Source organism: Malus domestica, chromosome 09 (assembly GCF_042453785.1).
Source record: "Malus domestica chromosome 09, GDT2T_hap1".
Lineage (NCBI taxonomy): Eukaryota > Viridiplantae > Streptophyta > Magnoliopsida > Rosales > Rosaceae > Malus > Malus domestica.
Window position 1 is genome coordinate 4131453 of NC_091669.1, and position 13820 is coordinate 4145272.

Here is a 13820-nt window from a genome sequence, read left to right on the forward strand (position 1 = left end):
CATGGTGCACGAGTGAGCCAGAAGGACAAGTTAGGATTAACATTTTTCTTCGTAATCTTGCTGCTTGGCTGGATTCCTGGTGTAAATGCTGCAGACGAAAACGCATTGCTACAAGGTTGTACATGCACATGGATTTGTATTATCATCGTTACTATTCCATTAGTCTACTTCACCTACAAAATCTACAGTCAGCCTCCGCCAGAGCCCTATCTGTTTAGTGAGAAGGTGAAGAGCTGGACAAATGGTGAAATGAATGTCGAAGTATATGATGATGATGATGAAGGAATACTTGTAGGATCGTGGAGATGTGCTTTTTTTACGGCAAATGGCGATGCAGTTGATATTACTGAGTGGGTTACCAATCTACTCATTTTTGTACTGCATATAATTGTGCAGCAGGATATTGAATTTTTGATGTATATTTCATGTCTAAAACAGTTACAAGATCAAACATATATAGAAGAAGAAACGGGAAAGAAGAATGGAGGACAAAAGGTAGAGGATAATGGCAGCTAAGCAAGTATGATGATGACCTTCACTCTCACTAACTAGCTTTACAATGATGAGGGAATATTATCACTTAACTATGCCTAAAGTAAACATTAAACACCATGACTAAAGCAAACAGCTAACACTAGCACTAAGACTAGCTGAAAGCTCCCTAAGCTGAGCTGTTATCCATCAAAACTAGACAAAAGCTTGCATTATTCTTCCAACAACATTATTCTTCCAACACTCCCCCTCAAGCTGGATCTAGAGGATCCCTTGAGCCAAGCTTGGACATAATACACAGAAACGGAACCGTAGGAAGAGATTTGGTAAAAATGTCAGCCAACTGATCATGACTGCAAGTATAGTAGGTGGTTATGATTTTGGATTGAACTTGTGCTCGAACATAATGACAATCCACTTCAATATGCTTCATTCTCTCGTGGAAGACCGGATTGGAAGCAATGTGCATGGTAGCTTGATTGTCACAGAACATAGACATAGGTTCATTGCTGGGAAAGCCTAGATCCAACAGAAGGCTTTTCAGCCAAATAAGTTCACATGCAGTGGAGGCCATAGCTCGATACTCGGCCTCTGCACTGGATCGAGCTACAACAGTTTGCTTCTTGCTGCGCCATGTTACCAAATTGCCACCTACAAAGGTGCAAAAACCTGTTGTTGACTTGCGATCAAGAGAATTCCCAGCCCAATCAGCATCTGTATATCCCATGATGGCAGTGCTATCATTTTTTGTCATAAGGAGTCCTCGACCAATAGACCCTTTTAGATAACGAAGAATTCTCTTCACAATTTGCATATGAGCTAATGTAGGAGCATGCATAAATTGACTCACAATACTCACGACATAATAGATATCAGGACGCGTGATTGTGAGATAAATAAGTTTTCCTACAAGTCTTTGATACTTAGTAATGTCAGAGAGAGCTTCACTGTGAGTACTAAGTTGTAGCTTGCTATCCAAAGGAGTACGTGCAGGTTTACTATCTATTAAGCCAGAGTCCTTCAAAAGATCAAGTACGTATTTCCTTTGATTGAGAAAGAGGCCTTCCTGTGAATTTGCAAGCTCAATACCTAAGAAATATTTGACACGTCCCAAATCTTTGATGGCAAATTTGTTTTGCAGAGCGAGCTTGAGAGAGTGAATTTCTTCAGCATTGTCACATGTTACTATAAGATCATCAACGTAGATTAAAACGATTACTTTTCCAACTAAGCCATCAAGAACAAATAGTGAGGAATCATCACTACTTCTTTGAAAGCCAAACTCTTCAAGAATGGAGCTCAGTTTTGCATACCATGAACGTGGAGACTATTTTAATCCATAAATGGATTTGTGCAGTTTACAAACCATGTCGGGGTCATCTGATTGAGAATGTCCGGGTGGTAGTTTCATGTACACTTCCTCCTCTAATTCCCCATGCAAAAAAGCATTCTTTACATCCATTTGATAAAGAGGCCAAGACTTATTTACGGCAACTGATAATAGAACCCTTACAATGTTCATTTTGGCTACGGGAGCAAATATTTCCTTGTAATCCAAGCCATAAGTCTGAGTAAATTCATAAGCCACCAAACGAGCTTTGTGCCTTTCAATCGTCCCATCTGAGTTGAACTTAGTCTTGTACACCCAACGGCTGCCAACTAATTTCTTCCATTCGGGAAGTTTAACTACACTCCAGGTTCGATTGTCATGAAGAGCTTGCAGTTCATCCCTCATCGCTTTTTGCCAAATTTCAAGTTCATTTGCTTCTTGAAATGTTTGTGGTTCATGAGTATTGTCCAAGGTACTAAGAAAAGAAGTATGAGAAGAGGAAAACTGCTTATAGGAAACAAAGTTTGTAAGAGGATACCTAGAAGTGTAGGTAACATAATCATGTAGTCGAAGTGGAGGCTGTCGAACCCTAGAAGGGTTTCGACGAATTGGAACTTGAGGTTCAATATCTGTGGTTTGAGATGAAGGTAGCTCATGCAATAGAGTTGGTGGGTCACGTGAAATGAGACTTTCTTGATAGAGAGGAACACTAGGTAATGGAAACATGTCACTCAAAAACTCCCCATGATCTGCATCACTTAGTTTCTTAGAGAAGTAGGACATGTTTTCATCATATCTCACATCCCTTGAAACCATTATTTTCTTTGTGATTGGATTGTAACACTTGTAGCCCTTTTGGGTAGATGAGTAACCAAAGAAAACACATTTGGTTGCTCGAGGATCCAGTTTATCACGGTGGAGAGATTGGTTGTGAACAAAGCAAGTGGACCCAAAAGCTCTCAAGTGTGAGAGATCATTTTGTCTGTCCTTCAACACTTCATATGGAGACTTGAAACTGAGTACTTTACTATGCAATCTATTGATTAAGCAGGCAGCTGTAAGTACTCCTTGTGACGAAAATTTCTTTGGCACATTCATATGAAACATGATTGATCTTGTCTTCTCAAGAAGGTCTCTATTCTTTCTCTCAGCAATCCCATTTTGTTGGGGTGTGCCAACACATGTCGTTTGGTGCAGTATGCCATGAATACTAAGATATTGAGACATGTTACGGGACATGTATTCAGTGCCATTATCGGATCTTAATATATGAATTTTTGATGCAAATTGAGTACCAACCAGTTTGTGAAAATCTTGAAAAACATTTGAAAGTTCACTCTTAAATTTCAAAAGATACAACCAAGTCATCCTTGTAAAATCATCAACAAAGGTTACAAAGTATTTATAGTCATCAAAGGACTTTAGTATTGGACCCCAAATGTTTGAATGAATGATTTCGAAAGGATGGCTAGCTCTAGAAGTGGAAGAATCAAAAGGCAACCTAGAAAACTTAGACAAGTGACAAACATCACACTTTAACTTGTCCTTACATATTTTTGGAAACAAAAAAGACATTACTTTATCAGAAGGATGTGCCAAATGTTGATGCCAAAGTTGTTGGTCTTGAAAAACACTTGAACTGACTTGAAAAAACTTGGGATTCTTAGTGTCTTTAGCCAAGTAGTAAAGCCCATTCAACAAGAAACCTTCACCAATTGTTTTCTTGGTGATGATATCCTGAAAAATGACATTGTGAGGGGAGAAAATGACTAGACAATTTAGAAAATTGGTGATAGCTCATACTGATAGAAATTGAAAAGGAAAAGAAGGTATGTAAAGGGCTGCTGACTCTATGTGTTTTGATAATAAGTTGATTTTTCCTTTGCCGACAACTGTGGCACCCTTCCCATTAGCTACTGACATTTAAGAAAAATTTGTCATTTTTGTAAAATCATGTAAGTTATTAATTTTATTTGTCATGTGATCCGTGGCTCATGAGTTAATGATCCAATAATCATGTTCATTACTAGCATTTAGGGCAGTAGAGAAGGCACTAAAAATACCTGGGATATCTTTCTGTGAAACATGGTCATGTTTAGCCAGAAAACCAGCAAAATTTCCAAGTAAAGCTGTGTGATTCTTCTCTTCAGCTACGAGAGCTTCATCTCTATTGTTAAGCACCTGTTTGCTGTGGAGATATGCTGCAAAATCATTGATTAATCCAGCAGGATTGGTAGTGAAATTCACCATTCCTTCTGTCGACAAGGTAGCTGCATGGTTGGCCTTATAGCTATTGTTGTTCAGATATTTTTGTGTACCCTTTATCTCTGGACCTTTTGTCTCCTTCAAGAACTTAGGCTTCAATTCCGGATGAAGAATCCAACATCTGTCTTTTATATGGCCAAGAGAATCACAGTAGCTGCACTTTAAATCTGGTCTTTTTCCCTTGTAAACTTTGCTTTCAGGACGTTTGTTGCTAGAGACATAAGCCCTAGTCTCAGAAACGTTGTCTTTAGTCTCTTGATTCATGACTTTCCTCCTTACTTCTTCCCTTTGGATTATGGCACACACCAGTGAAGGAAGGGAGTTCAGCATTCATTAAGATGTGACTTCTGAGGTCTTCGAACTCTGGACCTAAGCTTGCCAAGAGTTGAAAATTTTTGTCTTCTTCAGCTCTCTTGATAAACACAGTGGCATCAGTGGTATGAGGACGATAAACATTGAGCTCATTCCACATGTTTGTAAGACTGCCAAGGTGTTGAACAAATGCTTTGCTTCCTTGTTGTAGACTTGCCAGATTCTTCTTAAGCTGGAAGACATGGGCAGCATTATTTTGATTTCCATACATCTCTTTTACTTGCTTCCAAAGATGCATGGATGACTCGGAATAACTGAAAATTTCAGCAATCCTTCGCTCCATTGAATTGAGCAACCAAGACATGACCAACTGATCTTTGCATAGCCACGACTCGTATGTAGAAAAAGTGACTACTGGAGCTTCAATAGCACCATTTACATAGCCAAGCTTTGATCTTCCTCCAAGTGCAAGAGATACTGCACGACTCCAGGGAAGGTAGTTGAATTCATTCAACAAAATAGAACTAAGATGTTGATTAGGATTGACCTCAACGTCAGAAAATGCTGGAGCATCCATCGAGCTTTCAGTTTCAGAGAGTTCTTCAGCCATCTTGGCTTAGAGCAAAAGAAACTTAGCGGAAACGATTACTAGAGTCAGGAATTTAGAGTTCCTGCTTTGATACCATATTGAATTTTTGATGTATATTTCATGTCTAAAACAGTTACAAGATCAAACATATATAGAAGAAGAAACCGGAAAGAAGAATGGAGGACAAAAGGTAGAGGACAATGGCAGCTAAGCAAGTATGATGATGACCTCCACTCTCACTAACTAGCTTTACAATGATGAGGGAATATTATCACTTAACTATGCCTAAAGTAAACATTAAACACCATGACTAAAGCAAACAGCTAACACTAGCACTAAGACTAGCCAAAAGCTCCCTAAGCTGAGCTGTTATCCATCAAAACTAGACAAAAGCTTGCATTATTCTTCCAACAACATTATTCTTCCAACACAGGAAGATGGTGTAGATGAGATTAGCTTTAATCAGATGGATGATCCTGAGTTTATTGGTATGCCTAAGGATGTCTACTTACACAAGCCCGATACCGGGCTCTTACGTTATATAGGAAGAAGCGTTCCTCAAAATGGTGCACCAAGTGAACGAGACATCTTACGTGTACGTACAATTTTGATGTAATTAATTACATACGAACTTGTTCAGCAATTTTAATGTAATTAACACGTACGATGGATACCCCGATCATGAAAATAAAACACACTTAAATTAACGGTTTATTTTTTCACAATGCCCTCTTGAACTCGAACTTGATTCCCCTTTGCTTCTTGGTACGAAAATATAGTCACTTTACACTTTGAAACTCGATTTTGTATAACTTTAGCGGTATTCTATCCATTCCATCAAAACGGCGTTAAGTATGCTATTGTGTAAGGGTATTACATTAATTCTGAACACCCATCCACGCCTCTTGTTCTTCTCCAAGCCGGCTTTGCATGCTTAATTCTGAGGGTTCTCCAATGGTAGATTGGAGATGATAGTCTCCAAAAGCTCTCTCAGTTGACTCTTCCAAGCTAAGGCGGCGGAGGAGGAAGACGAAGATTTTCGATTGTTCTCGAAATTCCAAGAAATAAACCGCTTGATGCCGTATCCCCACGCCAATTCACATGTCATCTCAATATTGATTTCAAAGCCAGCTCCACCAAAAACCCCGCCCATGAATTAAAACTACAAATTAAGAGATAGCTAGCATATGAAATTTCATTCATATGAATTCACGTCTTTTCTTTACTAGGGTTTCCTCCAACTTGTTTCTGATATGCCTTTTTATCTTGCGATACTAGCTCATTGAGAATGATAAACACACAGATCTTAAACCGGCAAGTCTCAGAACATGAAACTGCAACACAAAGAGTTTCGTTACTTCACAACTGCGACAGGAACAAGAACACGAGGATGACAAACTATCGATCAACTACTAAGCTAGTCTCAGCACACCCTAAATGCAAAATCCATCAGAAAGCCATTGCCCTTGGGAAGTTCATTTATCATTTGTGAATGATTACAGGCTCTAAGTAGGTACGTAGCAATAAAACCTTCAGTCAGGTACATAATAACGTTACGAGGCTCTGTGGCTGGCATGGCATCCACACCTTTCCCAAATATTAACCCAAGTAGAAGGCTTGTCAATGTCGATTCTCGATGCTTTGTTGTAAAGTTTTGTTGCTAAAAATAAATGCTCCTCGACCCTCTTCTCTTTTTTTCGTATCAATTTTTCCAAGCTAGGTGTAAAATCAATGATTGACATGAGAGCTTAGGTAGTAACCAAGCGCATTTGGGTCAAGAATTTTCTTTTCGTGGTCTTGCAGAAACATACATTATCTGTTGTCTCGATGATTCTTCGCTTGGCAGTGATCGGACAGAGCTTGGATTAAAAGCATGAAGAAGACCATGATTTTTTATCTCATGGAAAAACCGACAAGTATCCTAAATCAGGAAAAATTATCTTGTCGTTTAGCAGTAATATGAAATTGTGTCATCATCACTCGTTCATTTAGCATACTCTAATAACAATTATTTAGTAAAGTAATTTACACTAAAATTTACAAACAAATCGGCAGTCTTGAACTATCATCTTTACAGAATGATAATTTGAGCATAGGTCATTACTTCCTTTAGCTTTTCATGGACTAGTGCCCTGCCTTTTTCTTTCCAAAGTGCATTTGATTCATAATACAAGGCCTCCACCCACACTCCAGCACCATCATAGTATTTTTCGTAGGGATCGATTACCATTTTCTCGAGCATTATTGCGTTTCTCGGAAATGTACTAATTAAGGGTATACAAAATCACAAATCCATGGTTAAATCTCAGAACATTAACGTTGATCGAATTTGCAGGAGATTCGGTTGTTGCATGTCATGTATGTCAAGCATGTTCTTCGTATTTTCAAATTAACTAAGAATTTATACTTAGCTCTTCTACATAGCGTTGTACTAACTGGTTTATGAACGTTATAAGACAATGCTGAGTGCAATTTTTTATTTTTTTTTACTTTGTGCATTTCTTTTCCTCACTTGGGCTGTTTTATGATACCTCTCAATTTTCCATCTTTGATTCTTGTGTTTTCCGCCTGCTATTAAATTCTTTTAATTCATATTTGACCATTTTATTCTTTAAAGGAAACATAATGACGAGAATGACCAATTTTTCTTTGTTACCCATTAGAGTGCTTTTCAGTAAATAACTTGTAATAGAAAAGGAAAAAGTATACGAAGGATGAATTAATTTGCCATCCCAAAGTTGCATACTGAGATGTTTGTGTTTATTACCATTCTATTTCTATGTCCTCATTTATCTTTAGGCATCATTTGTTCTCTAGATTACTCGCATAGATTCATGTAATGGTAGAGGACAGCAAGATTTTCATTAACTCTTCACCCAAACATTTTTCATTGTTCCATATGCAACAATGAATATAGTTAAGACACTATTTTCTGAACTACAACAAAATAACCCACACTATTTCCGAAACTACAGTAAATAAACCTATACTATTTATGAAATGAACAAAAAACCCACAATGTGTCTAAAAGGTAACAAAATAAACACTACTTATGAAACTATAGCAAAATAACCAACACTATTTCTGGAAGTGAACCAAAATAACTCATACTATTTCTAGAACATTTTTCATTGTTCAAGGGGCGTTTTCGGCACTTCTTCTGTGTCGGTTTCATGAACATGCGAGGCATGATCAGGCGTAGAGTGTAGAGGGGTGTTGTTCATGACAACTTTTGGACCGACAGACATAACTCTGAATTTAGGACAATCTTTGACAATATTCCAACATTCACACCGGGTGAATGATTTGTTTTGGTTTTTGGTTTTGGCATTATACCAAGCTTGTGTTTGAAGTGTCTGCACAATGTGGGAGAAGAAATAATTGTAGTCAAAGTAGCTAATGTAAATTTGGGTATAGTACAAACAAATAAATAATATATTGTTATCTGATCCACTAAATTTTCCCCACTTCGAAGATTACTACTAGCTTGTGCCAAGGCGCCTCTCCAAAGATTTAAACGATTGATTGAGTATTCTCCAACGACTGGACATCGATTCTTTGATTCTTTTCCCACCAAGTTTCTCAAGATAATTGGTATGAATAAGACTCCATATTTCTCACAACTGCATCTCATTACCTGTAATCGGATCATGAGTAACTTCAACCCAGCTAGAACACAACGTAACATCTTCAATAAGTGTCCAATTCGTACCTGCATCATTAGTCATTTTGTTAAAAACCAATTGGATTGAAACTTTGAGAGAAAAATTGGAATGTGGTTGAAAGTATTTGAGAAAATATGAAATTGTGGTGTAAGGTAGAAGATAATGAGAAGTTATTTATAGAAAAGTAAAATCATTTATTTTCATTTTTATTAATTTTAAACATTTTTTATTAACATAATTAATTTCTGCAGTTGGATTAAAAAAAAAATTGAAATCCAACCCTCCAGATTGTGCCACGTGACACAACGGTAACATTTCAGAAATTTTTAATGTGATTTTTTTTTAAATTTATAAAGGCGAATAACATGGACCGTTGATCTCGAATCCAACGGCTGATATTGTGCCATGTCATCTAGTTGTTTGCGGAAGGTTTGAATTTTTTTTACCGATGGAAATCCAACGGTCTATATAAGGTATCCGTTGAAATCCAACGGACGACGTTGCGCCACGTGGCCCACAACAGTAACATTTCAAAACTTTGCACCGTGGGCCCTCCAACTAAAAAGCTGTTGGTGACGCGCCCCCACGCACACGTGAACGACACACGCCTGACGCCCATTTAACCATAACCATAACCATTTACCCGTTTATCCTTTTTTTACCTATTCACCCTTTTTTTCACCCGTCTACATGTTTTTTTTTTTTTAACAACTTGAAAATTACAAAAGAAAAATTTGTCATACTTTTCGTTTTCTGACAATTAAACACCGTTATAGGTACATTTTAGCATGCATTTCCCTATTTTAATCATTTAAGTCCTCATACAATTCCAATAATTGAAATAATAGTTTACGAACGATATTTTTCTACTACACCCAAGCAAGTCTTTAATTATAATCCATATGACTAAAAACAAAAAGTAGTCATTATCTTGAATACTAGATGATTCAAAACTCCAAAATATTCCAAAACCAAATACTTTCGAACACATACAATCACAAAGTATCATCGACTCGTTGCCACCAAAAGAGGCCTACAAAAGAAATGTATCAATTGAATTAGTATCCCATTTAGGAACACCGACACCAATTAGTATGAACAGAAGGTTTACATTCCATGATTTTTCACACACCCATATACATAAATTGAATTAGTATCACCAATAACTCCAAAGTAAAAAACAAAAATAAAGATTAGTTTTTACCACATTCACATCATTATCAATACCGAATGAGGAATTTTCAACACGAGGAGTAGAATTTGAATCTGGTTCAATAGTAAAAATTAAAATTAGGCTAAAATAGTAAATTTTTGAACATATGCATAATTTATATGAAATTTTACAGTAAGTACCTCGCATCTGACTCCACAACCAGTCTCGAGAACACATGAGTGCTTCCACTGTGCTTGAATGAAGTCGGCTACGGTGTGGACTGATAATCCTACCACCAGTACTAAATGAAGACTCTGAAGCTACTGTAGATACATGAATAGCCAAAATACCACGAGCTATTTGATGCAAAATAGGATATTTAATCCCATTTGTCTTCCACCACGACAATATATCAAAATCTTGAGTTCTAGGCAAGACTTTCTCCCCCAAATATAGGTCTAAATAAGATTGTTCATTACCGATGGTAGAATCCATAACAAACTGGTAATAAGATGTTAAAGGATCACCAACTCTGAAATCACATGACTGTGATGGAAAATCAGTCGAAGAAGAAGATTCAGAAGACCGAAGCCCAAGTTTATGCTTCAATTCATACTCTTTGACCAACATAATAGCCAAGACAAAGACTTCCTCAATTTTCGATGGAGCATTCTCTTTATAAATAAGAGAAAAATATAATACTCGATCAATTTCATCTTGAACCTTAGATCCATAATAGCTGCAACTGCAATAGCACCATGAATTTTATGCCAATACTTTTCAAACTTGATTGACATCTTTGCTGCCAATAACTTATCTTCAACATGGTCAGACTCAAGCCACTTACAGATTGCAATCCTAATCTGACACACATTTAAAAAATAAAGATTTGATGTGGGATACTTGATCCTAAAAAATAACTCAGTCACTTGGTGAAAGATCTCCAACTTTTCAGCAATCATGTTAGTCTTCACCCAATCTTCTTCACTTGGAACATTTTTATATAAGGGCTCACGTTGCGTTAAACGAGGAAATACATCTTTATATACCAATGCAGTGGTCAGCATCACATACGTCGAGTTCCACCCAGTTTTACAATCAAGGACTAACTTCTTAGAGAACTTAATTTTCATTTGTTGAGCTATCTCAACAAATTTTTCCTCTCTTTTTGCTGTCCCAGACCAATATGCAACACTATTCCGAATAGTCTCAATACTATCCTTAATCACATCCAATCCATCCTTAACTATCAAATTAAGTATGTGAGCACAACAACACATATGAAATAATTCTCCATTTAACACAAGTGAAAGCTTGCAATATGTCACTATATCCTCAATCATGGCATCATTTGTAGAGCAATTATCTACTGTGAGAGCAGACAACTTACCATCAATATTCCACTCTGATAAGCAATCTATCATTATAGCAGAAAGTGTCTCGGCATTATGTGGGCATGAAACATATGCAAACTTGATATAAAACACCACTTAATTACCATAACTTAGAGTAACATGATGTGCTAAGCAATAATCCAACACTAAAATTTAATACACAGAAGCAAGATCTATTCCATAAGTAAACAAGACATATTCCAGATTTTAAGCATTTAGTTTATAAGTTTCTACGGGAATAAATGAGCAAAGATACATTTTTAAATTCGAAACACTCATTTAAAATCTTCCTCCAACGACTCAGAGCAAAGCATTAACTAAAACTGGAAGTCCTTGTCTTCCTCCAACGAGTATGAGCTTTCAAATACACAACAAGCACATGTAACAACTTACCTTAGAATTCGACTTTGAAGCGTCCACGAAGCATCAATAAAATGAGAAATGATAGCCATAAACCCTCTTTTCTGATTACTTGAAGTCCACATGTCAGTCGTGATTGCAATTTTACTTTTGTTCATTTGCAACAACTTCATGGTCTCTCCCTTTTCACATTCAAATACTTTCATAATATCCCTCTTGATAGTACTTCTAGAAATAGCCTTAAATAAGGGTTGCAATGAATTGCAAAACCTCTTAAAACCCAAGTGGTCCACCATAGATAAAGGATACTCATGTAAGATAATCATATAAGCTATCTCTTTCCTAGCATTACCTTCATCAAAACTATATGCACCATGTTTAACATACCCATCACTAGTTATAACTGGACTCTTTTTCTTTGTCATCAATATAGGACATGTTCTAACATGTGAACGTAAAGATGAAGTACCAACAGTGGAGCCCGATGCTAGCCTAGCTTTACAATGGTTACAGACAGCTTGCACCTCCCCACAAAAACTTTTTTCCTCTAAATGCTGCCAGACAACTGAGGTTCTTTTTCTCTTCCTACCAGTGTCATCAAAGCTTAATTCACTTTGGTCCAATTCTTGATCAAGATTAATTGGTTCTTTATCTTGGTTCTCGCTTTGAGTCTCCATCTTGGAACTAGTTGAAATGAAACAAAAAGAGGTAATGGCATATGGTGGAAAATTCAAAACCAATTGATATAAAACACCAACTAATATAAAAGTAAAACATCACTCAATCAACTGTTCCTTTACTAACAAAATGGCATTATGCAAAACCAACTGATATAAAACACCAACTAATATATCAGATTGTCCCCAAATAGTCAGATTGTCCCCAAATTTTGACACAGAACCAAACTGAAAGCTACAGAACCAAATGCGAAAGATGGGAAACAAATTGTCCCCAAATAGTTAGTCAAATTTTGTAATGCAAAAGCAAGAAATTGATGGTAATCCTGAACTTTAGCACATAACCAAAATGGAAAAAGCAGCCAAAATTTAACACGGAACCAAACAAATTGCATAACCAAATCCAGCATACCCAAAACAAATTGCAAAACCAAAATTTCTCACAAATTAATCAAACCTCAACCAATAGTGCTAAAAAATTAAGTTACCCAACCAAATCCAGCATACCCAAAATAAATTGCAAAACCCATGAAATTGAAAAGCTACAAAACCCATGAAATTGAAAATAAAATCTACAAAACGCATCAAATTGAAAACAAAATATGTAGAACATGAGAGAAATTACCATGAGACTAACCTTGCAAAGTAAGGAAGTGTGGGTCGAGGCTCGAAAACGCAAGAGGAAGTCACGGGTCACGGGGGTGAGAGACTGAGAGTGAGATGGCGACACTTGCAAATCGGTGACGGCGAGATGTGAGAATGGTCGCAGGTCGCTGGGAAAGAAGAAGACGAAGTGGAAGAGCGGTGGAGTTAGGAAGGAGAGGGTTCGGACTAGAGGGAGGAGAGAGAGAGAGAGAGAGAGAGAAAGCCTGCTTCTAAAACCCTCAAAATCACTGTGATAATTTTTTTTTTAATTTTTACATATATTAAATTAAATGGGTAAATGGATACCCGTATAACCGCGAGTAATAACCATAACCGATGGATACCCATTATAACCGTGAGTAATACTCATTTATTTGTCTAAACGATTACCCATAACCGTAACCGTGAATTTTAAATGAGCGGGTAACTGCGGTTATCCAAACCTATAGATATTTTACCTATCCCTAGCACTACGTAAGATGGTACGGGTCTGTCTTGGATCTCACAAAAATACCTTTTCAACTGTCTTCGATCTACAAATTAACAACAAAAATATTCCCTGGCATTTTTCAGTCACTGCCAGCTGCCCGCCGGGCCAGAAAAGATAATAAGTGCATTGTCACGACTCACGCCGTACTTGAACTATATCATCATCCACTTTACTGTTTGTTTAAGATTTTGAAAAATGTGACATCGACTTTATTCTTTATTTACTTAAAATTTTGTAATATTAAGATTAAATCTGACATGAGACTCGGAATAAGATAATCCATCCGTATGCTTTATTGTTAATTAATTTATGCAATCCAAGACAGATATATTTTTGTTAGGTCAAAGACCGTGTCCCTTTTGCCAACGAATTAGGTGATGTCCGAACGCTAACATTGCGATTTTACTAAGGTAATACTAAGAAGGTTAAATTTGTAAATAAAATTTTA

At 36.9% G+C, this 13820-nt stretch overlaps 1 protein-coding gene across 1 annotated transcript; it reads right to left on the bottom strand.

The window, feature by feature from the left end:
* Positions 1–6197: 6197 nt before the first annotated feature.
* Positions 6198–12237, bottom strand: LOC114826827 (zinc finger BED domain-containing protein DAYSLEEPER-like). The gene is made up of 10 exons (XM_070805170.1): positions 11594–12237; positions 11361–11373; positions 11197–11278; positions 10856–11052; positions 10593–10669; positions 10007–10551; positions 9858–9919; positions 9647–9686; positions 8626–8700; positions 6198–6322 (listed from the first exon to the last, which is right to left on the bottom strand). The coding sequence occupies exons 1-10, from the start codon at positions 12235–12237 to the stop codon at positions 6198–6200; spliced, it is 1860 nt and encodes a 619-aa protein (XP_070661271.1).
* Between the last annotated feature and the right edge of the window lie 1583 nt (positions 12238–13820).